This window comes from Paramisgurnus dabryanus, chromosome 13 (assembly GCF_030506205.2).
Source record: "Paramisgurnus dabryanus chromosome 13, PD_genome_1.1, whole genome shotgun sequence".
NCBI lineage: Eukaryota > Metazoa > Chordata > Actinopteri > Cypriniformes > Cobitidae > Paramisgurnus > Paramisgurnus dabryanus.
In genome coordinates, this window is record NC_133349.1 from 24,332,687 (window position 1) to 24,357,787 (window position 25,101).

The following is a 25,101-nucleotide window of genomic DNA, read 5'->3' on the forward strand; positions in this document are numbered from 1 at the left end:
ATTTCCAGCTATAAGACACTTTTTAACAGAAATTCTATATTGTTATGGCTTGTAATATATTGTGATCCACGACAATGAGAACCAAATTATATTATAAAAAAGCAGTAAAAATTATGACTTTGGACTAGTAACAATTCAGCATTTTATGTAAATTAAAAATTAGCTTACTTTGAGTCTCTGTATCAACAACAGGAATCGTGTATAGACGGTTTTTGGCCCTTTTAACCGTTTTCTATGTACAAACAGGAGAGTTAAATTGTAAATGGAGAGAAGCAAGAAAGCAGATTTCTGTTTAAAAAAAAAAAAATTAACTTAGCTTTCATTAGCACGGCAAGCCTCTCATTATCAGATCAAGACAGACTGAAAGATTCACACAGGGCTAAAACATGCAAATAAAAAAACAAGCCAATATGAAAATCAACCGCGGTCAAGCCAGCCGCTGTTCGAAAATACATGGTCAAGCCAGCCGCATTTCAAATTACGCGTGTGCGCCTATTACTATACATACGGTAATTTCAAGAAAAGCAGAAAGAACGCGCTTTTCAGAGCGCTTGGTTTCGTTTCCTCTCGCTCGCTTTCTCTCTCTCTCTCTCTCTCTCTCGCTCTCTCTCTCTCTCTCTCTTTGTCTCTTTCTTTCTTTCTTTCTTTCTTTCTCTCTCTCTCTCTCTCTCTGTCTGTCTCTCTTTCTCTTTCTTTCTTTCTTTCTTTCTCTGTTTTTTTCTCTTTCTTTCTCTCTTTCTGTCGTTCTCTCTCTGTCAATTTTCAATTTAAAGAACTTTATTGGCATGATTGTGTCACTTACTATATTGCCAAAGCATTATACATAAAACAAGAAACATACAGTAACACAATATTAACAAACATTAAGGTGCAATTAAGCTAAGGTGCTGGGTGATGGATGAAGTACTACTGCAAATAAAATAAAATAGAATCAGAGGATATTTGCAATATAAAGTAGACTTTGAAATATAAACATATGAAGTATACAAATGTACATTTATGGAGGCACATGAGAGGTAAAATAAAAGTACTGTACAAGATCAGGGCTGTAGATTATTTCTGATGGTGTGTAACTGATTAATGAATTTAGCAGCAGCTGATGGGTGTCTGTCTTCCCCCAGTAACATCTTCATTTGATCTGAATCTGAAGAGCTATGAAACTCTGCTATGAGCTTTGAGATTTTGTCTCTCTCTGTCCCTTTCTCTCGGTCTCTCTCTCTCTCTTTCTCTCTCTATCTCTCTTTCTTTCTTTCTTTCTCTCTCTCTGTCTCTCTCTCTTTCTTTTTTCTCTTACTTTCTTTTTCTTTCTTTTTTCTCTCTTTCTTTTTCTCTTTCTTTTTCTCTTTCTTTCTCTCTTTTTGTCTTTCTCTCTTACTCTCTCTCTCTCTCTCTCTTCCTTTCTTTCTCTTTCTTTCTCTCTTTCTGTCTTACAGTATAAACACTTAATTTAAATAAAGTATAAAAAAAAACTATGATCTGTTTTTGAAGGGGACGTCCCATACAGTATGCATAGCTCATATTTAACCATTTCACTGCATCATTTTCAAAATATATACCATCACTCCACTTCAGAGGCCTATAAACATTTCATTTCAAAAGAGTAGAAAAAAAGGATGATCTGTTTTTTAAGGGGACGTCCCATACAGTATGCATACCTCATATTTAACCATTTCACTGCACCATTTTGGACATATACCATCACTCCACTTCAAAGGCCTATAAACACTTCATTTCAAAAGAGTAGAAAAAAAGGATGATCTGTTTTTTAAGGGGACGTCCCATACAGTATGCATACCTCATATTTAACCATTTCACTGCACCATTTTCGAAATATATACCATCACTCCACTTCAGAGCCCTATAAACACTTCATTTCAAAAGAGTAGAAAAAAAGGATGATCTGTTTTTTAAGGGGACGTCCCATACAGTATGCATACCTCATATTTAACCATTTCACTGCACCATTTTGGACATATATACCATCACTCCACTTCAAAGGCCTATAAACACTTCATTTCAAAAGAGTAGAAAAAAAGGATGATCTGTTTGTGAAGGGGACGTCCCATACAGTATGCATACTTCATATTTAACCATTTCACTGCATCATTTTGGACATATATACCATCACTCCACTTCAAAGGCCTATAAACACTTCATTTCAAAAGAGTAGAAAAAATGGATGAACTGTTTGTGAAGGGGACATCCCATATAGTATGCATACCTTATATTTAACCATTTCACTGCATCATTTTGGAAATATATACCATCACTCCACTTCAAAGGCCTATAAACACTTCATTTCAAAAGAGTAGAAAAAAAGGATGATCTGTTTTTGAAGGGGACGTCCCATACAGTATGCATACCTTATATTTAACCATTTCACTGCATCATTTTGGAAATATATACCATCACTCCACTTCAAAGGCCTATAAACACTTCATTTCAAAAGAGTAGAAAAAAAGGATGATCTGTTTGTGAAGGGGACATCCCATATAGTATGCATACCTTATATTTAACCATTTCACTGCATCATTTTGGAAATATATACCATCACTCCACTTCAAAGGCCTATAAACACTTCATTTCAAAAGAGTAGAAAAAAAGGATGATCTGTTTGTGAAGGGGACGTCCCATACAGTATGCATACCTTATATTTAACCATTTCACTGCACCATTTTCGAAATATATACCATCACTCCACTTCAGAGGCCTATAAACACTTCATTTCAAAAGAGTAGAAAAAAGGATGATCTGTTTTTGAAGGGGATGTCCCATACAGTATGCACACCTCATATTTAACCATTTCACTGCACCATTTTGGACATACTGTATATACCATCACTCCACTTCAAAGGCCAATAAACACTTCATTTCAAAAGAGTAGAAAAAAAGGATGATCTGTTTGTGAAGGGGACATCCCATACAGTATGCATACTTCATATTTAACCATTTCACTGCACCGTTTTGGACATACTGTATATACCATCACTCCACTTCAAAGGCCTATAAACACTTCATTTCAAAAGAGTAGAAAAAAAGGATGATCTGTTTGTGAAGGGGACATCCCACACAGTATGCATACCTTATATTTAACCATTTCACTGCACCATTTTGGACATACTGTATATACCATCACTCCACTTCAAAGGCCTATAAACACTTCATTTCAAAAGAGTAGAAAAAAAGGATGATCTGTTTTTTAAGGGGACGTCCCATACAGTATGCATACTTCATATTTAACCATTTCACTGCATCATTTTGGAAATATATACCATCACTCCACTTCAAAGGCCTTTAAACACTTCATTTCAAAAGAGTAGAAAAAAAGGATGAACTGTTTGTGAAGGGGACATCCCATATAGTATGCATACCTTATATTTAACCATTTCACTGCATCATTTTGGAAATATATACCATCACTCCACTTTAAAGGCCTATAAACACTTCATTTCAAAAGAGTAGAAAAAAAGGATGATCTGTTTTTGAAGGGGACGTCCCATACAGTATGCATACCTCATATTTAACCATTTCACTGCACCATTTTGGACATATATACCATCACTCCACTTCAAAGGCCTATAAACACTTCATTTCAAAAGAGTAGAAAAAAAGGATGATCTGTTTGTGAAGGGGACGTCCCATACAGTATGCATACTTCATATTTAACCATTTCACTGCATCATTTTGGACATATATACCATCACTCCACTTCAAAGGCCTATAAACACTTCATTTCAAAAGAGTAGAAAAAATGGATGAACTGTTTGTGAAGGGGACATCCCATATAGTATGCATACCTTATATTTAACCATTTCACTGCATCATTTTGGAAATATATACCATCACTCCACTTCAAAGGCCTATAAACACTTCATTTCAAAAGAGTAGAAAAAAAGGATGATCTGTTTTTGAAGGGGACGTCCCATACAGTATGCATACCTTATATTTAACCATTTCACTGCATCATTTTGGAAATATATACCATCACTCCACTTCAAAGGCCTATAAACACTTCATTTCAAAAGAGTAGAAAAAAAGGATGATCTGTTTGTGAAGGGGACATCCCATATAGTATGCATACCTTATATTTAACCATTTCACTGCATCATTTTGGAAATATATACCATCACTCCACTTCAAAGGCCTATAAACACTTCATTTCAAAAGAGTAGAAAAAAAGGATGATCTGTTTGTGAAGGGGACGTCCCATACAGTATGCATACCTTATATTTAACCATTTCACTGCACCATTTTCGAAATATATACCATCACTCCACTTCAGAGGCCTATAAACACTTCATTTCAAAAGAGTAGAAAAAAGGATGATCTGTTTTTGAAGGGGATGTCCCATACAGTATGCACACCTCATATTTAACCATTTCACTGCACCATTTTGGACATACTGTATATACCATCACTCCACTTCAAAGGCCAATAAACACTTCATTTCAAAAGAGTAGAAAAAAAGGATGATCTGTTTGTGAAGGGGACATCCCATACAGTATGCATACTTCATATTTAACCATTTCACTGCACCGTTTTGGACATACTGTATATACCATCACTCCACTTCAAAGGCCTATAAACACTTCATTTCAAAAGAGTAGAAAAAAAGGATGATCTGTTTGTGAAGGGGACATCCCACACAGTATGCATACCTTATATTTAACCATTTCACTGCACCATTTTGGACATACTGTATATACCATCACTCCACTTCAAAGGCCTATAAACACTTCATTTCAAAAGAGTAGAAAAAAAGGATGATCTGTTTTTTAAGGGGACGTCCCATACAGTATGCATACTTCATATTTAACCATTTCACTGCATCATTTTGGAAATATATACCATCACTCCACTTCAAAGGCCTTTAAACACTTCATTTCAAAAGAGTAGAAAAAAAGGATGAACTGTTTGTGAAGGGGACATCCCATATAGTATGCATACCTTATATTTAACCATTTCACTGCATCATTTTGGAAATATATACCATCACTCCACTTTAAAGGCCTATAAACACTTCATTTCAAAAGAGTAGAAAAAAAGGATGATCTGTTTTTGAAGGGGACGTCCCATACAGTATGCATTCCTTATATTTAACCATTTCACTGCATCATTTTGGAAATATATACCATCACTCCACTTCAAAGGCCTATAAACACTTCATTTCAAAAGAGTAGAAAAAAATTATGATCTGTTTTTGAAGGGGACATCCCATACAGTATGCATACCTTATATTTAACCATTTCACTGCACCATTTTGGACATACTGTATATACCATCACTCCACTTCAAAGGCCTATAAACACTTCATTTCAAAAGAGTAGAAAAAAATGATGATCTGTTTTTGAAGGGGTCATCCCATACAGTATGCATACCTCATATTTAACCATTTCACTGCACCATTTTCGAAATATATACCATCACTCCACTTCAGAGGCCTATAAACACTTCATTTCAAAAGAGTAGAATAAAAGGATGATCTGTTTTTTAAGGGGACGTCCCATACAGTATGTGTGATAAAGCGAACACCACCAGTTCGCTTTGAGACGTGGGTATGTCCCAAAATACCACAATAACGATGGCCCAAACCGTAAGAGTACTTTCGTACAAGGTGAAGTTTATTTAAAGTGTATGAGAAGATAACCAAAAGTGATATATTTATATTTACAAGTGCAGACAAAAAAAACCAAAAACCAAATAAATAAACAAAAAGGCAAAATAATGATGAAAACGTATACACAAGCAAATATCAACAATATATCAAACAACTTTTCTCCACTTCCACTCACTTTGGTCGACTTGGTAAACAAGTCCTTTGGATGAGTCTGGCCTCTCTCTTTATAGGCCAGACTCCTCCCCTAAATCGGGAGCTTAATTCACAGGTAAGTATAAATTAATTAAAACCCTCCTTCATCTTCAAGGATTTTAAATACACATATTCATTTAAACATAACAATAACATTTATCTTTTAAAAGCTAAATACACATATTAATACATAAATCAAACGCAATAAACACTTAACATTAACATACAAAAAATAACAATACCCCTTTAACAAAATAAATGGACTCCCCAACCTTCGGGTGTACTGCGCCGGCGCGGCGCACTTTGATGACGTCATAAGCGCGCGCCGCTCGATCGCTCAGGTTTGCCGGCACAGCGTGTCAGTCCGAAGGCAGCTAACCAAAACAAACAAACAAAACAGCGTGGGTGCAAAGACAATGTATGTGTATGAAGGGTCCAAGTTTTGGATGCTAACAGAGGGGAAGAGTGGTGTGAAAACATGTCCATGTGCCATCAGAGTGTGCGTGCACTCACAGCTTCGACAGCCGGGGAAACGGGATGGATTATGAGAGGTAAGTGAATGCGATGTGTGTATGTGTGCGTGTGTGGTTGCCAGTAATGATTACCCAGCGGGGAGGGCTAGTTCTCCTCCGTCACAGTATGCATACTTCATATTTAACCATTTCACTCCACCATTTTGGACATACTGTATATACCATCACTCCACTTCAATGGCCTAAAAACACTTCATTTCAAAAGAGTAGAAAAAAAGGATGATCTGTTTTTGAAGGGGATGTCCCATACAGTATGCACACCTCATATTTAACCATTTCACTGCACCATTTTGGACATACTGTATATACCATCACTCCACTTCAAAGGCCTATAAACACTTCATTTCAAAAGAGTAGAAAAAAGGATGATCTGTTTGTGAAGGGGACATCCCATACAGTATGCATACTTCATATTTAACCATTTCACTGCACCATTTTGGACATACTGTATATACCATCACTCCACTTCAAAGGCCTATAAACACTTCATTTCAAAAGAGTAGAAAAAAAGGATGATCTGTTTGTGAAGGGGACATCCCATACAGTATGCATACCTCATATTTAACCATTTCACTGCACCATTTTGGACATATATACCATCACTCCACTTCAAAGGCCTATAAACACTTCATTTCAAAAGAGTAGAAAAAAAGGATGATCTGTTTTTTAAGGGGACGTCCCATACAGTATGCATACCTCATATTTAACCATTTCACTGCACCATTTTCGAAATATATACCATCACTCCACTTCAGAGGCCTATAAACACTTCATTTCAAAAGAGTAGAAAAAAAGGAGTATCTGTTTGTGAAGGGGACATCCCATACAGTATGCATACTTCATATTCAACCATTTCACTGCACCATTTTGGACATATATACCATCACTCCACTTCAAAGGCCTATAAACACTTCATTTCAAAAGAGTAGAAAAAAAGGATGATCTGTTTTTTAAGGGGACGTCCCTTACAGTATGCATACCAATGGTGCAGTTAAATTATTAAATATGAAGTATGCATACTGTATGGGACGTCCCCTTAAAAACAGATCATAATTGTTTTCTACTCTTTTGAAATGAAGTGTTTATAGGCCTTTGAAGTGGAGTGATGGTATATATGTCCAAAATGGTGCAGTGAAATGGTTAAATATGAGGTGTGCATACTGTATGGGACATTCCCTTCAAAAACAGATCATCCTTTTTTTCTACTCTTTTGAAATGAAGTGTTTCTAGGCCTTTGAAGTGGAGTGATGGTATATATTTCCAAAATGATGCAGTGAAATGGTTAAATATAAGGTATGCATACTGTATGGGACGTCCCCTTCACAAACAGATCATCCTTTTTTTCTACTCTTTTGAAATGAAGTGTTTATAGGCCTTTGCAGTGGAGTGATGGTATATATTTCCAAAATGATGCAGTGAAATGGTTAAATATGAAGTATGCACACTGTATGGGACGTCCCCTTCACAAACATATCATCCTTTTTTTCTACTCTTTTGAAATGAAGTGTTTATAGGCCTCTGAAGTGGAGTGATGGTATATATTTCGAAAATGGTGCAGTGAAATGGTTAAATATGAGGTATGCATACTGTATGGGACGTCCCCTTAAAAAACAGATCATCCTTTTTTTCTACTCTTTTGAAATGAAGTGTTTATAGGCCTCTGAAGTCGAGTGATGGTATATATTTCGAAAATGGTGCAGTGAAATGGTTAAATATGAGGTATGCATACTTTATGGGACGTCCCCTTAAAAAACAGATCATCCTTTTTTTCTACTCTTTTGAAATGAAGTGTTTATAGGCCTTTGAAGTGGAGTGATGGTATATATGTCCAAAATGGTGCAGTGAAATGGTTAAATATGATGTATGCATACTGTATGGGACGTCCCCTTAAAAAACAGATCATCCTTTTTTTCTACTCTTTTGAAATGAAGTGTTTATAGGCCTTTAAAGTGGAGTGATGGTATATATTTTGAAAATGGTGCAGTGAAATGGTTAAATATAAGGTATGCATACTGTATGGGACGTCCCCTTCACAAACAGATCATCCTTTTTTTCTACTCTTTTGAAATGAAGTGTTTATAGGCCTCTGAAGTGGAGTGATGGTATATATTTCGAAAATGGTGCAGTGAAATGGTTAAATATGAGGTATGCATACTGTATGGGATGTCCCCTTCAAAAACAGATCATCATTTTTTTCTACTCTTTTGAAATGAAGTGTTTATAGGCCTTTGAAGTGGAGTGATGGTATATACAGTATGTCCAAAATGGTGCAGTGAAATGGTTAAATATAAGGTATGCATACTGTATGGGATGTCCCCTTCAAAAACAGATCATCCTTTTTTTCTACTCTTTTGAAATGACGTGTTTATAGGCCTTTGAAGTGGAGTGATGGTATATATTTCGAAAATGGTGCAGTGAAATGGTTAAATATGAGGTATGCATACTGTATGGGATGTCCCCTTCACAAACAGATCATCCTTTTTTTCTACTCTTTTGAAATGAAGTGTTTATTGGCCTTTGAAGTGGAGTGATGGTATATACAGTATGTCCAAAATGGTGCAGTGAAATGGTTAAATATGAGGTGTGCATACTGTATGGGACATCCCCTTCAAAAACAGATCATCCTTTTTTCTACTCTTTTGAAATGAAGTGTTTATAGGCCTCTGAAGTGGAGTGATGGTATATATTTCGAAAATGGTGCAGTGAAATGGTTAAATATAAGGTATGCATACTGTATGGGACGTCCCCTTCACAAACAGATCATCCTTTTTTTCTACTCTTTTGAAATGAAGTGTTTATAGGCCTTTGAAGTGGAGTGATGGTATATATTTCCAAAATGATGCAGTGAAATGGTTAAATATAAGGTATGCATACTATATGGGATGTCCCCTTCACAAACAGATCATCCTTTTTTTCTACTCTTTTGAAATGAAGTGTTTATAGGCCTTTGAAGTGGAGTGATGGTATATATTTCCAAAATGATGCAGTGAAATGGTTAAATATAAGGTATGCATACTGTATGGGACGTCCCCTTCAAAAACAGATCATCCTTTTTTTCTACTCTTTTGAAATGAAGTGTTTATAGGCCTTTGAAGTGGAGTGATGGTATATATTTCCAAAATGATGCAGTGAAATGGTTAAATATAAGGTATGCATACTATATGGGATGTCCCCTTCACAAACAGTTCATCCATTTTTTCTACTCTTTTGAAATGAAGTGTTTATAGGCCTTTGAAGTGGAGTGATGGTATATATGTCCAAAATGATGCAGTGAAATGGTTAAATATGAAGTATGCATACTGTATGGGACGTCCCCTTCACAAACAGATCATCCTTTTTTTCTACTCTTTTGAAATGAAGTGTTTATAGGCCTTTGAAGTGGAGTGATGGTATATATGTCCAAAATGGTGCAGTGAAATGGTTAAATATGAGGTATGCATACTGTATGGGACGTCCCCTTAAAAAACAGATCATCCTTTTTTTCTACTCTTTTGAAATGAAGTGTTTATAGGCCTTTAAAGTGGAGTGATGGTATATATTTTGAAAATGGTGCAGTGAAATGGTTAAATATAAGGTATGCACACTGTATGGGATGTCCCCTTCAAAAACAGATCATAATTTTTTTCTACTCTTTTGAAATGAAGTGTTTATATGCCTTTGAAGTGGAGTGATGGTATAAATGTCCAAAATGGTGCAGTGAAATGGTTAAATATGAGGTATGCATACTGTATGGGACGTCCCCTTAAAAAACAGATCATCCTTTTTTTCTACTCTTTTGAAATGAAGTGTTTATAGGCCTTTAAAGTGGAGTGATGGTATATATTTTGAAAATGGTGCAGTGAAATGGTTAAATATAAGGTATGCACACTGTATGGGATGTCCCCTTCAAAAACAGATCATAATTTTTTTCTACTCTTTTGAAATGAAGTGTTTATATGCCTTTGAAGTGGAGTGATGGTATATATGTCCAAAATGGTGCAGTGAAATGGTTAAATATGAGGTATGCATACTGTATGGGACGTCCCCTTAAAAAACAGATCATCCTTTTTTTCTACTCTTTTGAAATGAAGTGTTTATAGGCCTCTGAAGTGGAGTGATGGTATATATTTCGAAAATGGTGCAGTGAAATGGTTAAATATGAGGTATGCATACTGTATGGGACGTCCCCTTAAAAAACAGATCATCCTTTTTTTCTACTCTTTTGAAATGAAGTGTTTATAGGCCTTTGAAGTGGAGTGATGGTATATATGTCCAAAATGGTGCAGTGAAATGGTTAAATATGAGGTATGCATACTGTATGGGACGTCCCCTTAAAAAACAGATCATCCTTTTTTTCTACTCTTTTGAAATGAAGTGTTTATAGGCCTCTGAAGTGGAGTGATGGTATATATTTCGAAAATGATGCAGTGAAATGGTTAAATATGAGCTATGCATACTGTATGGGACGTCCCCTTCAAAAACAGATCATAGTTTTTTTTTATACTTTATTTAAATTAAGTGTTTATACTGTAAGACAGAAAGAGAGAAAGAAAGAGAAAGAAAGGAAGAGAGAGAGAGAGAGAGAGTAAGAGAGAAAGACAAAAAGAGAGAAAGAAAGAGAAAAAGAAAGAGAAAAAGAAAGAGAGAAAAAAGAAAGAAAAAGAAAGTAAGAGAAAAAAGAAAGAGAGAGAGACAGAGAGAGAGAAAGAAAGAGAGATAGAGAGAGAAAGAGAGAGAGAGAGACAGAGAGAAAGGGACAGAGAGAGACAAAATCTCAAAGCTCATAGCAGAGTTTCATAGCTCTTCAGATTCAGATCAAATGAAGATGTTACTGGGGGAAGACAGACACCCATCAGCTGCTGCTAAATTCATTAATCAGTTACACACCATCAGAAATAATCTACAGCCCTGATCTTGTACAGTACTTTTATTTTACCTCTCATGTGCCTCCATAAATGTACATTTGTATACTTCATATGTTTATATTTCAAAGTCTACTTTATATTGCAAATATCCTCCTTCTATTTTATTTTATTTGCAGTAGTACTTCATCCATCACCCAGCACCTTAGCTTAATTGCACCTTAATGTTTGTTAATATTGTGTTACTGTATGTTTCTTGTTTTATGTATAATGCTTTGGCAATATAGTAAGTGACACAATCATGCCAATAAAGTTCTTTAAATTGAAAATTGACAGAGAGAGAACGACAGAAAGAGAGAAAGAAAGAGAAAAAAACTGAGAAAGAAAGAAAGAAAGAAAGAAAGAGAAAGAGAGACAGACAGAGAGAGAGAAAGAAAGAAAGAAAGAGACAAAGAGAGAGAGAGAGAGAGAGAGAGAGAGCGAGAGAGAGAGAGATAAAGCGAGCGAGAGGAAACGAAACCAAGCGCTCTGAAAAGCGCGTTCCTTCTGCTTTTCTTGAAATTACCGTATGTATAGTAATAGGCGCACACGCGTAATTTGAAATGCGGCTGGCTTGACCATGTATTTTCGAACAGCGGCTGGCTTGACCGCGGTGAAAATCACCCCATGGCAAAAATGGAAATGAAAAGTGAATTCCACTTTTGGGTCCATGACTTGGCACTCATGCTGTGATGTACTCTGGAAGGCTGGGAGAGACCGTCTGCCTCTGGATGATCTCCTCCAGGATTTCCTTCGCGAGCGACGATTTGATTCTGAAGCAGGTAAATTCACAGTCATACCGTTCTTCACACAGCTCGTCTTTGGATCGTCTGACTGTTGCTCTTTTCCTAAATTCTGCATTCCTGAAGAAGCAGGAGATGTGCAAGGGGACTTCTGAGGAGGACCTGAGATGTGGTTACTATCATGTGGTTGTTTGATCCCATGAGAAGCATCAGAGACCTTTATCAGACGGATAAAATAGAGAACATAACACAATCCAATATATACACTTAGTGTTCGTACACGTGAAATTTTTTTACAAAATCCTTCTCATAAGCATGCAGTACACTTGGATGCTGCCATAGTAGGTTTTGTATATATAATAACATTTCAAAATATCGCTTTAAATATACACCGATAATGACACTATAGGTTATAACTATATTAAAAACGAAATAAAAAAACTGATTTACCATAGTGAGATTGTTGCTGTCATCACACCTGTAAAAATGATTTAAATAATCATGTACGTTGGGTATTATCGTATAACATTAAATAACACTGACAGTACAATGAGTAAGATAACATAACCTTGTTTGTATTCTCAGATAAACTGTTTATTTTAACTTAGATGATAGTTATGTGTGTATTTGACAATTGTGTTGGGCTGCTTGACAGTATTAACAGCTTTGGACATATCTAAAAGCAGCCTTTTAATAAAACAGGCCTTCGTAGAAAATTGTAAGCTTAAAAATATGTGCATTTAATATAGTCTCGTAATAAAATCGCCCAAAATCTTTTCTTTCAAAGCCCATGCGCCGTCTTCCCTCTGCCCCGCCCATGCGCACCTATACTGCGATGGATTATGGGAACTGCTTTAAATTTGAAAAGCCCTTCAGATAGAATCTCTGTTTTTTGTCTTGGTAAATAATCACAGTTTTTCACTACAAGGCCTCTGTTTTTCATTATAATTGTATTTTGACAGCAACACAAACTACATTTATACAAATATTCAATTTTATTTCTGCATCTGTACCATGTAGCTACAAACCTGACAAACCTAATCTTACCCAACCAAGGCATGACGTGGGCAGGCTCTTGGTTGGCAGGCATGAGGTTAGCACACTCTTGGTCTTGGTTGGCAGGCACAACGTGTGCAGGCTCTTGGTTGGCAGGCATACAATTACCTTTTACCACTTACCTTTTTTCACGTAACTTTTTCCACTTACCTCACACTTTTTTTTACCTTCACATACCCTAAACTTTTTTACCTTCACTTACCTTGCACCTTTTTGTTTGTTTTTTACCTTCCTATACCTCGCACCATTTTGTTTGTTTTTTTAACTTCACTTACCTCGCACCTTTTTTGTTTTGTTACCTTCAGTTACCTCGCACCTTTTTTTATCTTCACTTACCTCACACCTTTTTGTTTGTTTTGTTTTTGTTTGTTTTGTTACCTTCACTTACCTTGCACCTTTTTTAGTTTGTTTTGTTACCTTCACTTACCTCGCACCTTTTTTTGTTTGTTTTGTTACCCTCACTTACCTCGCACCTTTTGTTTGTTTTGTTTTTGTTTGTTTTGTTACTTTCACTTACCTCGCACCTTTTTTGTTTGTTTTGTTACCTTCACTTACCTCGCACTTTTTTCTTTGTTTTGTTACCTTCAGTTACCTCGCACCTTTTTGTTTGTTTTTTTACCTTCACTTACCTCACACCTTTTTGTTTGTTTTGTTTGTTTTGTTACCTTCACTTACCTCGCACCTTTTTTCTTTGTTTTGTTACATTCACTTACCTTGCACCTTTTTGTTTGTTTTGTTACCTTCACTTACCTCGCACCTTTTTTACCTTCACTTACCTTGCACCTTTTTTACCTTCACTTACCTTGCACCTTTTTTACCTTCACTTACCTTGCACCTTTTTTACCTTCACTTACCTCGCACCTATTTTTGTTTGTTTTGTTTTTGATTGTTTTTTTACATTCACTTACCTCACACCTTTTTGTTTGTTTTGTTTGTTTTGTTACCTTCACTTACCTCGCACCTTTTTTCTTTGTTTTGTTACCTTCACTTACCTTGCACCTTTTTGTTTGTTTTGTTACCTTCACTTACCTCGCACCTTTTTTACCTTCACTTACCTTGCACCTTTTTGTTTGTTTTGTTACCTTTACTTACCTCGCACCTATTTTTGTTTGTTTTGTTTTTGATTGTTTTTTTACATTCACTTACCTCGCACCTTTTTTTTGTTTTGTTACCTTCACTTACCTCGCACCTTTTTTTGTTTGTTTTGTTTTTGATTGTTTTTTTACCTTCACTTACCTCACACCTTTTTTGTTTTTTACCTTCACTTACCTCACACCTTTTTTGTTTTTTACCTTCACTTACCTTGCACCTTTTTTTTTTTTTTTTTTACCTTCACTTACCTCACACTTTTTTGTTTGTTTTGTTACCTTCACTTACCTCGCACCTATTTTTGTTTGTTTTGTTTTTGATTGTTTTTTTACATTCACTTAACTCGCACCTTTTTTTTTGTTTTTTTACCTTCACTTACCTCGCACCTTTTTGTTTGTTTTGTTATCTTCACTTACCTCGCACCTTTTTTTGTTTGTTTTGTTTTTGATTATTTTTTTACCTTCACTTACCTCACACCTTTTTTGTTTTTTACCTTCACTTACCTCACACCTTTTTTTGTTTTTTACCTTCACTTACCTCTCACCTTTTTTTTTTTTTTTTTTTTTAAGTTATATTTTTGGGCCATTTTTGCCTTTATTAGATAGACAGTGATTAAGGAGACGACAGGAAAGTATAGGGTGGAGAGAGGGGTATGGGATTGGCAAAGGACCTCGAGCCGGGATTCGAACTCGGGTCGCCAGAAGTGCGTCTGCACCATGTGTCGGAGCACTGTCCACTACACCATCGGCTCCGACACCTCTCACCTTTTTTAACTTCACTTACCTCACACCCAATTTTACTTTCACTTACCTCGCACCCTTTTTTACCTTCACTTACATCGCACCTTTTTTACCTTCACTTACCTCACACTTTTTTATCTTCACTTACCTTGCACCTTTTTACCCTTAGTAAGTAGGCTCTGGCTTGGCAGGCATGAGGTGAACAGGCTCTGGCTTGGCAGGCATGAGGTGAACAGGCTCTGGCTTGGGAGGCATGACGTGAGCAGGCTCTGGTTTGGCAGGCACTGAGCAGGTTCTGTTAGGGGTGGGCGATATCTCGATTTTCAAACTATATCGATATAATGTTTATATTAAATTCTGATTTCGCCACTTTGCCTTCTCTGTGTGCTGTGCTCGCCCCCGCCTCCTTGCTTTTGTTCCCCTTCCCCTCGCGTGTTGTCTCATTTAACATGGCGGCGCCCACCACGAATAGATCTTCCATGATTCCGATTTACACGTATATTTTACTGTTTAAAACGGCTTAACAAGGGGAATACACTTCGTCTTTATGAAAAGTGAATTTTATAATTTTGCAATAGACTCGCTGCAATTAACAGAAACCGTCGTAGCGACGGAGAACTTTAATCCATGATATTATATGTATTAATAGTATACTACTACCTATGTTGTACTTTAGTGCACTTGGAAAAAGTATACTAAATACCAGTAATACAGTAAAATTGTTTTTCAGTGTATTAAAAAGTTAATCTTAAGAAATAGACATGTTTGTCCTGTGGGGGGCTGTTGTAACTTCTCTCTGCATTTCAACAGGGAGGGGTGAATTGGGGACTGAGCAGTTGGTTGCAATTCACAATCTCACAACTAGATGCTGTTAAAAATCTACACAGTGGACCACTAAAGGTACAGTCCATATTTTTGAAAATAAGCTAATTTTCTAGCTCCTCTAGAGGTAAAATTTTGAGTTTTACCATTTCGTAATCCATTTTGCAGATCTCTGGGTCTGGTGGTACCACTTTTAGCATAGCTTAGCACAATCTGTATACAATATTATTCTGGCGTAATAATCAAGGAACTTTGCTGCCGTAACATGGCTGTAGCAGGCGCAATAATATTATGCAGCGCCTGAAAATAGTCCCCAGCTAGGTAACTTTCAATGTGACAGGTGTCACTAAGTTTGTGTAGTTGCAGAGTTGCAGTCGGGACTATTTTCAGGCTCTGCGTAATATCATTGCTCCTGAGGGAGTCTTTGATTATTATGCCATAATAAGAGTATAGTTCCTGGCCATATCGGCATAGAAACTCGCAAGTTCTTAGTACACGATGTAATTACAGAAGAGTCAAATTTTAAATAGGAAAAATATCGAAACTCTTTGGTCATTTTTCAGCACGATGCTAATGGTCTAATCAGATTCAATGAACTATGCTAAGCTATGCTAAAAGTGGTACCGCCAGACTCTGAGATTAGCTGAATGGATTCCAAAACGGTAAAACTCAATTGTTTAACTCTAGGGGAGCTGGAAAATGAACATATTTTCAAAAAAAGTGGAATGTCCCTTTAAGGTATGGTAATATACCCAAAAGAGTACAACATTGTAAAGGTACAAAACAGAACCTTAGGGTAGGCTACCACCCCAGCAACAGAAAAGGTACAGTTTTGTACTTTTATTCTGACTGACAGTATATTAAATGCGTAAAATTTACTTAGTTTACTTAAATATATTTTGTGCACTTTTTTCACCTTGGTATTTAATAATTTTTTAGTGAAATTGCTTTAAAAAACAAACACATACACCCAAAAATCAAAGGAGAGACAATAGCTTGCAAGCCCAAAATGAAGAATCCAAATAAAAGATTCAAGTGGCACAAGGTATGAAATCAAACACTTTAGTGTCAATGACAATACAAAGAAACAGTCGTACATTTCATAAACGTTTCTCTGAGCAAGAGATTCTTGGCTACTCATTGAAATTAAATTTCAGGATGTGTAATAATGTGTGACAGTGGAAAACAACCTTCAGATTTTTTTGAATAGCGCAACTATACTTGAAAACATCCACAAATAATTAAGGAGCTCTGATGCAAAAGCTGCTAAACGTCACCTCTGTCAAAAAATGAGATAATGAAATTAACCGAATGCTATCAGCACTGAAATACTTTTGCTCCAAATCCGCTTATAATTCCAGCCTCAGGCTATTCACAAAAACTGCTTTATTGGAAAAATCCAGAGTCTGATAAAAAATGAAAATTTTCAAGAAAACACGTCAGACACACCTAGAGGGTTTTGCATCAGAGCTCTTCAATTGTTCCTGATACAAAATGGAAATTAACTGAAGCCCTGACTCGTAATCAAAAGTAGCTAAATGACATTGAAATTAAGAGCTAATGCAATGCATTTATGTTGATGAGCATTGTGACATAAATAGTTTATTTTTAGCTGCTTAAAGTAGCCGTGAAGATGCTCAGACACACCGCAACACAAGCATACATCCACATGCATCCAGACAACATATAGTTAATGTTTGTCATATCAAATAAGTACACCACATAAGATGTAAAAACTCGAACCCTGTCCAGATGAAAACAAAGACTGACACAAACATGAATACCGATTAGCATCTGCACTATACATTGTACTAGACTACAGCAGACTAGTACTATTACCAACTGTTTAACGACTGACTTATACTACATAAACATTTTACATGCTTAACAGTCAGTCCATGAAAGATGCATGCACAAATCCAATAGGATTCTAATGAGAAGGTACAGGTGCTGTTAGCACACAGTGTAAGACAGGTGGAGTTCACACATGGCGTCCACTGGTTCTCCTGAAAACTTACATTGATAGCTCATATCGAGCAGGGGAAAGTCTTTTAGTCTGTCAGGTAAGTGATAAAAGATACAGAGAACCAGGACAGACGCTCGTCCCCAATGAAGGGATCCAATCACTCCAGAACTTCTAAAGCTTTTCTGGAACTTGTCGACATTCAATTAAAATCATTATTAAAAGTTCATAATGAAACAAAGGGTACCAATCTTCTCCACCAAAACCTGAATATTTGCACCTGCAGCTGTGTCCAGCAATACAGAGGTAAAAGTAGACTGGTTTATAGTCAATCTGAACAGCAGGATGTGGAGGTTGATGCGGTACACGTGTGTTCTGCAGTGCGATAAAATACAGTGAAGGGGTTTCATGATACAGCAGGATTAAAACCACTCGCTCCCCTCCATTATCGATTGGCAGTTCCTTTCATCCTGAAAAAAAGAAGTATCAGTTAACACTGGGTTTTCTTCTGTGTTATATAAAAAATGGGCACTTCTAACCACTTTATATACACTCACCTAAAGGATTATTAGGAACACCATACTAATACTGTGTTTGACCCCCTTTCGCCTTCAGAACTGCCTAAATTCTACGTGGCATTGATTCAACAAGGTGCTGAAAGCATTCTTTAGAAATGTTGGCCCATATTGATAGGATAGCATCTTGCAGTTGATGGAGATTTGTGCGATGCACATCCAGGGCACGAAGCTCCCGTTCCACCACATCCCAAAGATGCTCTATTTGGTTGAGATCTGGTGACTGTGGGGGCCATTTTAGTACAGTGAACTCATTTTCATGTTTAAGAAACCAATTTGAAATTATTCGAGCTTTGTGACATGGTGCATTATCCTGCTGGAAGTAGCCATCATAGGATGGGTACATGGTGGTCATAAGGGACGGACATGGTCAGAAACAATGCTCAGGTAGGCCATGGCATTTAAACAATGCCTAATTGGCACTAAGGGGCCTAAAGTGTGCCAAGAAGACATCCCCCACATCATTACACCACCACCAACAGCCTGCACAGTGGTAACAAGGCATGATGGATCCATGTTCTCATTCTATTTACGCCAAATTCTGACTCTACCATCTGAATGTCTCAACAGAAATCGAGACTCATCAGACCAGGCAACAGCCTCTTTTTCCTATTTGTAGTGGAGATGAGTGGTACCCAGTGGGGTCTTCTACTGTTGTAGCCCATCCGTCTCAAGGTTGTGCGTGTTGTGGCTTCACAAATGGTTTGCTGCATACCTCGGTTGTAACAAGTGGTTATTTCAGTCAAAGTTGCTCTTCTTTCATCTTGAATCAGTCGGCCCATTCTCCTCTGACCTCTAGCATCAACAAGGCATTTTCGCCCCGGGACTGCCACATACTGGATGTTTTGCCCTTTTTTACACCATTTTTTGTAAACCCTAGAAATGGTTGTGCATGAAAATCCCAGTAACCGAGCATATTGTGAAATACTCAGACCGGCCTGTCTGGCACCAACAACCATGCCACACTCAAAATTGCTTAAATCACGTTTCGATCCCATTATAACATTCAGTTTGGAGTTCAGGAGATTGTCTTGACCAGGACCACACCCCTAAATGCATTGAAGCAACTGCCATGTGATTGGTCGATTAGATAATTGCACTAATGAGAAATTGAACAGGTGTTCCTAATAATCTTTTAGGTGAGTGTATGTGTGCCACAATTATTGGCACCCCTATGAATTCACATTAGCCAAAGTATGTTCCCATTGATTTAAAAAAGAAACATTTAGTACACCTGTTGACTAGAAACATGAAATTGGTGACGTCCGAAAGCTTAGCCAGCTAACTTGTTGCCTCACTCATGAAGTAATGAGTTCAGAGGCATGAAGGCAGCTCCGAAAAAAAGCATTCAGACAGACATCAATCATCACTTTTCTAAAGTATTAAACTTTTTTATCAAAATGCAGAGACTTTGCATATGTATTAATACCTGTAGGAGATGGGCAAGAGAAGGTTGTTCTTCTTCAGAGCTTGCACTTTGCTGAGAGTCTGTGGGTCCAGGGCAATGTAACACCGTCGGGCGTAGTCCAAAAGTTTTTCTTTAGATGGGTCGAACTCGCCAACCTCAGCCACCTTCTCCGGTGCCACAAGCAGCAGCTCGGCTATGGGTGTGGTAGAGGCCACTGTGTTACGATCAACACCGTGGATCTGGAAGGCCTTGGACATGTTCTTGAGCCTCTGGTAAGTCACTAGGATCTTCTTATAGCGGAACAACACACCTGCTGCATCTTTCACTGGAACAAGATAGGAAAAATTATCCTTCCAAAATTATAGTTTTTGTGATTCTTGTACATATTTTCCACATTTACCTCTCTGTCTTTCCCTCCCTCTGGGAATTCTGAAGACCCTCCTCCTTTTAAGTGCCGGATGACTGCCGGTGGGTCTTCCGGTGATATTCCGAAGAGACATACTCTCTGATATCACATCCTCTCCGGACATCATTTCCTCCTCTTCTAAGTAACTATCCTCCAGGTATTCGTCCTCTTCATCTCCCAGAAGAGATAGAGATTCTGTGGAAGTAAACGAATATGTAAAGATAAGATTGTGTGATTACTCATCAAAAATAAAAATTCACATTATTACATTACAAACCCACCTTGCAGTTCATTAAGTGACCGGTTGTTGCTACTGCAGCTGCTGCTTGTGCTTCCACCGCCGTGGCCCTGAAGAAGAGACTGAGGATGTGTGGGTCCGAACATTGAGTTTATCTGTGCGCCGACTGGACCGGGAGCCGAGCTCAGGACCTTGGGGTTGGCTGAGGTCTGCTGCTGGGTTGATCTCTGCTGAAATGTCTGACGGTTGACTGGCCGCTGACTCTCCGCTTGTTGATCTAAAATGTTAATGACTACATACTGACTTTATATTATAAGTAGATTCTTCCCATTATACAAAGGGACATTCAACTTTTTTTGGAAAATATGCTAACTTTCAAGAGGTAAACATTTGATTCTTACCGTTTTGGAATCCATTCAGACGATCTCCGGGTCTGGCGGTAACACTTTTAGTATAATTCATTGAAGGTGATTAGACCATTAGCATCGTGTTCAAAAATAACAGTTTCGATATTTTTTGTAGTTACAACGAAACTACATTAATAAATTATATGAATTGCTATTGAAAGTTACCAAGGGGACTATTTTCATGCGCTGTGTAATATCATTTCGCCTCCTGCAGCCATGTTACGGCAGCAAAGTCCTTGATTATTACGCCAGAATGAGAGTATAGTTCCTAACCATATCGGCCTAGTACAAAATCGCAACTTTTAATTTTATGTCTGTCTTAGTACACAATGTAACTACAGAAGATTCAAGTTTTAAATAGGAAAAATATCTAAACTCTTTGGTTATTTTTTTGTGCGATGCTAATGGTCTAATCAAATTCAATGGATTATGCTAAGCTATGCTAAAAATGGGGCCAGACCCGAAGATCAGCTGAATGGATTCCAAAACGATAAAAATCAAATGTTTAACTCTAGGGGAGCTGGAAAATGAGCATATTTTTTAAAAAGTGGAGTGTCCCTTTAACCTGAATGAAAATATGATGCTTGCTTTGTTCATACTCTGAATCCAGTGACAATAAAAGTGCCAATTTACCCCGATCAGTTTCTCTTCTTCTTCTCCATGAAAAACCTCTAGAATCATTACCTGTGAGAAAAAGAGAATTTCTGTATCACTTTTACATTCACACGTTGTAAATAATAACATTTACCCGATTACACAAACATGTGAAATGGGATAGGGTGGAATATATGAAGTGCTCAGATGCAAAAGGGGCCTAACTATGCTGCCCTCCAAAGGCAAGTTGCAGTAACTACACATTTGATCAAAAGTAAGGCATAAAATGGTATTTGTTATGTCAGGTCTCCTGTTCAATTCTGTCCCATTTTAGAGAAACGAGTGTATCAAAATTGCAGTAACATGTTTTACTGGCTGGTGTAAAAACTTTAAGGGTATTTTTCCGGTTTTAATGTTTGTGTAGTAACTGCGCTTTGCCTTTGTAAAACACTATGATACCATAACTATGCAAATTACCCCCAAACCCATTTCATTCTATTAAATAAATGGCAACCCTTTCAATCTCTGCTACAATTTTTCATTGTTTAATTAGCTCAATTTGTGCCTGCTTCGTGATTTCTGCCATACCGTTGCTCTCCTGACTCTTGGTTGAGAAGATAAAGCGATCGAGCTGGCAGCGCAGGAAGTCTCTCTCTTCCTCCAGGTCCTCGATGCGTTTCTGCAGCCATGAGTTTTTTTCCAGTGAGATCTGCAGTTGTGTGCGCAGGTTTGTGATCAACAGGTACGAGCTGCCCGGTGCTGGTGCATCATTACCTGTATCACATCATAGAGGAACACAAGTATGTACTAAAGTTTTCATATTAACATACAGCACTTACAATATAATGTTCATTAAAAGATTTATATGTAAGGAATAATTGACGACGGGCCATTGAATTATTCGAAAATAATACACACCCAGGGTGGTAATCATGTCGTGCCTTTACACATACCACGGGGCTGTTGAATGCTTTATTCTGATTGGTTGAGAAATGTTCTACGGGTATGCATTATTTTTCAATAAACGCACAACTGATTTGTCAAATGTCTTAAAATAACCATCAGAGCAATGTCTCAGGAATGTCTGCATTAACCGTGGTATAAGCGGAATAGCTGACTCCTGTCCTTTGAATTATGTAAGGAATAATTGACGACAAGTCGTTGAATTATTCTAAAATAATGCACACCCAAGATGGTTGCCAAGAAATTGGTCTGGTGGTTATTTTAAGACATTTGACAGGTTGTGCGTTTACGCAAAAATAATGCATACTCGTAGAACATTTCTCAACCAATCAAAATAAAGCATACAACAGCCCCATGCTATAAGAAATAAAAAATAATTTACGACAGGACATTGAATATTTTGAACATAATGCACACTCAAGGTGGCACATTGCAAAGTGGAGTGCTGTTACACCATGGTTCCCTCAAACATTGCTCTGGTGGTTATGTTAAGACATTTGACAGGTTAGGTGTGCATATTACTCAGAAAAATAATCAACACCAATTGAACATTTATCAACCAATTAGAATAAAGCATTTGACAGACCCGTGGTATAATGGATAATAACTAACCACCTTCAAAGTTTTGGTCGTTTTGGTTGTAAAAGGCCCCCTGATGTTCAAAGTTGTTATCTTCAAAGGGAATCGAGATTTCATATGCGTCCTCATTTTTGGGAGCTGAAAATGATGAATAAAGACATAGGATGTACATTAGTATTTTTGACACGTTTACAGGTGTCATGGTGAGTTATGATGTACATCAGCTCACGTGTCAATATTACCAAATGTAATTATTGCGCGTGTACTCACTCTGTAGCTCTCGTGAACTCGCGTGCTTCCTCGTGGCTGGATCCGCATCATTCATATTTCCGTCAGTTTTGATCTAGGAGCAAACACACAAGCGAAAACTCTTCATATCTTTACTTCATCAGTAGATCCATAAATTTGTATAAATGTTTCAATATGTGCATGCAAAATGCAAACGTTCGTGCATCTGCATATCCCATAAACGAGATGATGGTTAGAGCTGTCAGGTTATGACAAGCATCCTCAACAACAGTCCATGATGAGTAGCAGAGTCCCAGTGACTCCCAAAACCAGCCATTCACAACAAAGCTAAAGGCTAGATATGGTTATGACATGGGCTGTAACTTACTCAGTAAAATAAAACATATTAGGTGCGAGCATGGTGCATTTCTTTGGTGCGTTAAGATCATAATCAAACTGGCTAATACATTAATTAAGCTAGCATGTACACACAGTCGTTTCTCATCGCTTACTACACAGAAAAACGTAATAAACTTGTGCACAAAACCCGTACAAACCGTTTTTCACACGTGAACGTGCTCGTCTTTCACATACGTGAAGTGTATCTTAATGCACTTTCATCTGTCTGGATATTTTTAAAGAGTTCGCGTGCTAACAATAACAATTAAATCGACCCAAACAGCTGCGAAGACAGAAACAGCCCACCCGGGACGTAGCATTTCAAAATAAAAGCCTTTAAAGGGAAAAACCTTTAGGATATTAAGTTAATTTGTTACCTAAAATATTTAAGTACAAGGATAAAATTAAGAAGTCTTATTTTGAATCTTATATTTTTTTCTGTTTTAATTACAAATACGCAGATAATATGGATAAATTACCCATGATATAGGCTTCCCCTGATTTAAAAAAAAATGTAGTCTTTGAATTTTTCATGATTGTGCTTTATTTCATAAACTTTCATAAACTGTTTAAACCCAAAGCATCATGGAATAACATTGTGAAAAAACAGTCGTTATAAATTACAAATATTGTACCTTTGTGACGCAGGGATGACGTACCTGCTGAAAGAAATAAAACGATTACAGAAAATTCTAATGGTTTCCATTAAAATACCATAGGAACCATAAGCTTTTACCATTAAAACCACTTCACTGTAGTGTGTTTTGGGCCATATTTCATTAGAACCAATAAAATTCCCAATAAAACCAATAGAATTTCTGTGATGGTGTCTATTGTTTTTTTTAGCAGGGGTGTTTTTGTAGACTAACCCAGAAAGTTAGTCGACATGGGTTCCTTAAAGGATTAGTCAATTTTCTTAAAAAATCTAGATAATTTACTAACCACCATGTAATCCAAAATGTTGATGACTTTCTTTGTTCAGTCGAGAAGAAATTATGTTTTTTGAGGAAAATATTCCAGGATTTTTCTTATTTTAATGGACCCCAATGCTTAACAGTTTTAATGCAGTTTAAAATTGCAGTTTCAACACAGCTTCAAAGGACTCTAAACGATCTCAAATGAGGCATAAGGATCTTATAACAAAAATTGTCATTTTGGGCAAGAAAAATAAAAAATATGCACTTTTAAACCACAACTTATTGTCTTCCTCCAGTCCTGTGACGCGCCAGCGCGACCTCACATAATACGTCATTACGTCAATAGGTCACGGATGACGTATCTAAACCACGCCCCAGTAAGTGTGGAGAAAAAGGACCGTTCCGACGTTGCTGTATGTCGAATGATGTTAATTAATGTCTTTGTGTCAGTTTATTGCTCAAAAAATTTTCCTCAAAAAATGTTTCCTCAAAAAACAACATTTCTTGTCGACTGAACAAAAAGATATCAACAGTTTGGATAGCATGGTGGTGAGTTAAATACCTGGATTTTTTTTTAAGAAAATGGACTAATCCTTTAAGCAGGGCAGGGACTTTGTAGTGGGGGGTAAAGGGTGACTAAATACATAGGGCCCTGGCATGTGAGGGGCCCTCACGAACATTTTATAATTTTTATTAATGTTATTCTTTTATATATGTCAGGTTCCTCCCACCGCCAGAAAGCCATTCATTTT

The 25,101-nt window shown here is 37.1% G+C and overlaps 1 protein-coding gene across 5 annotated transcripts; it reads right to left on the bottom strand.

The window, feature by feature from the left end:
• Positions 1-16,720: 16,720 nt before the first annotated feature.
• Positions 16,721-23,742, bottom strand: ccdc106a (coiled-coil domain containing 106a). Of its 5 annotated transcripts, none has more exons than XM_065270093.1 (9): positions 23,591-23,742; positions 23,076-23,148; positions 22,842-22,943; positions 21,852-22,037; positions 21,303-21,353; positions 20,306-20,539; positions 20,019-20,219; positions 19,640-19,943; positions 16,721-18,105 (listed from the first exon to the last, which is right to left on the bottom strand). In XM_065270093.1, exons 2-9 carry the CDS (start codon positions 23,128-23,130, stop codon positions 18,081-18,083), a joined length of 1,158 nt encoding a protein of 385 aa, XP_065126165.1. In that variant the 5' UTR covers positions 23,131-23,148; positions 23,591-23,742; the 3' UTR covers positions 16,721-18,080. The 5 variants fall into 5 exon arrangements, with proteins under 5 accessions (XP_065126165.1, XP_065126163.1, XP_073667754.1 ...); XM_065270091.1 differs by having other exon boundaries at positions 20,306-20,554; XM_073811653.1 differs by having other exon boundaries at positions 20,306-20,554; positions 23,628-23,717.
• Between the last annotated feature and the right edge of the window lie 1,359 nt (positions 23,743-25,101).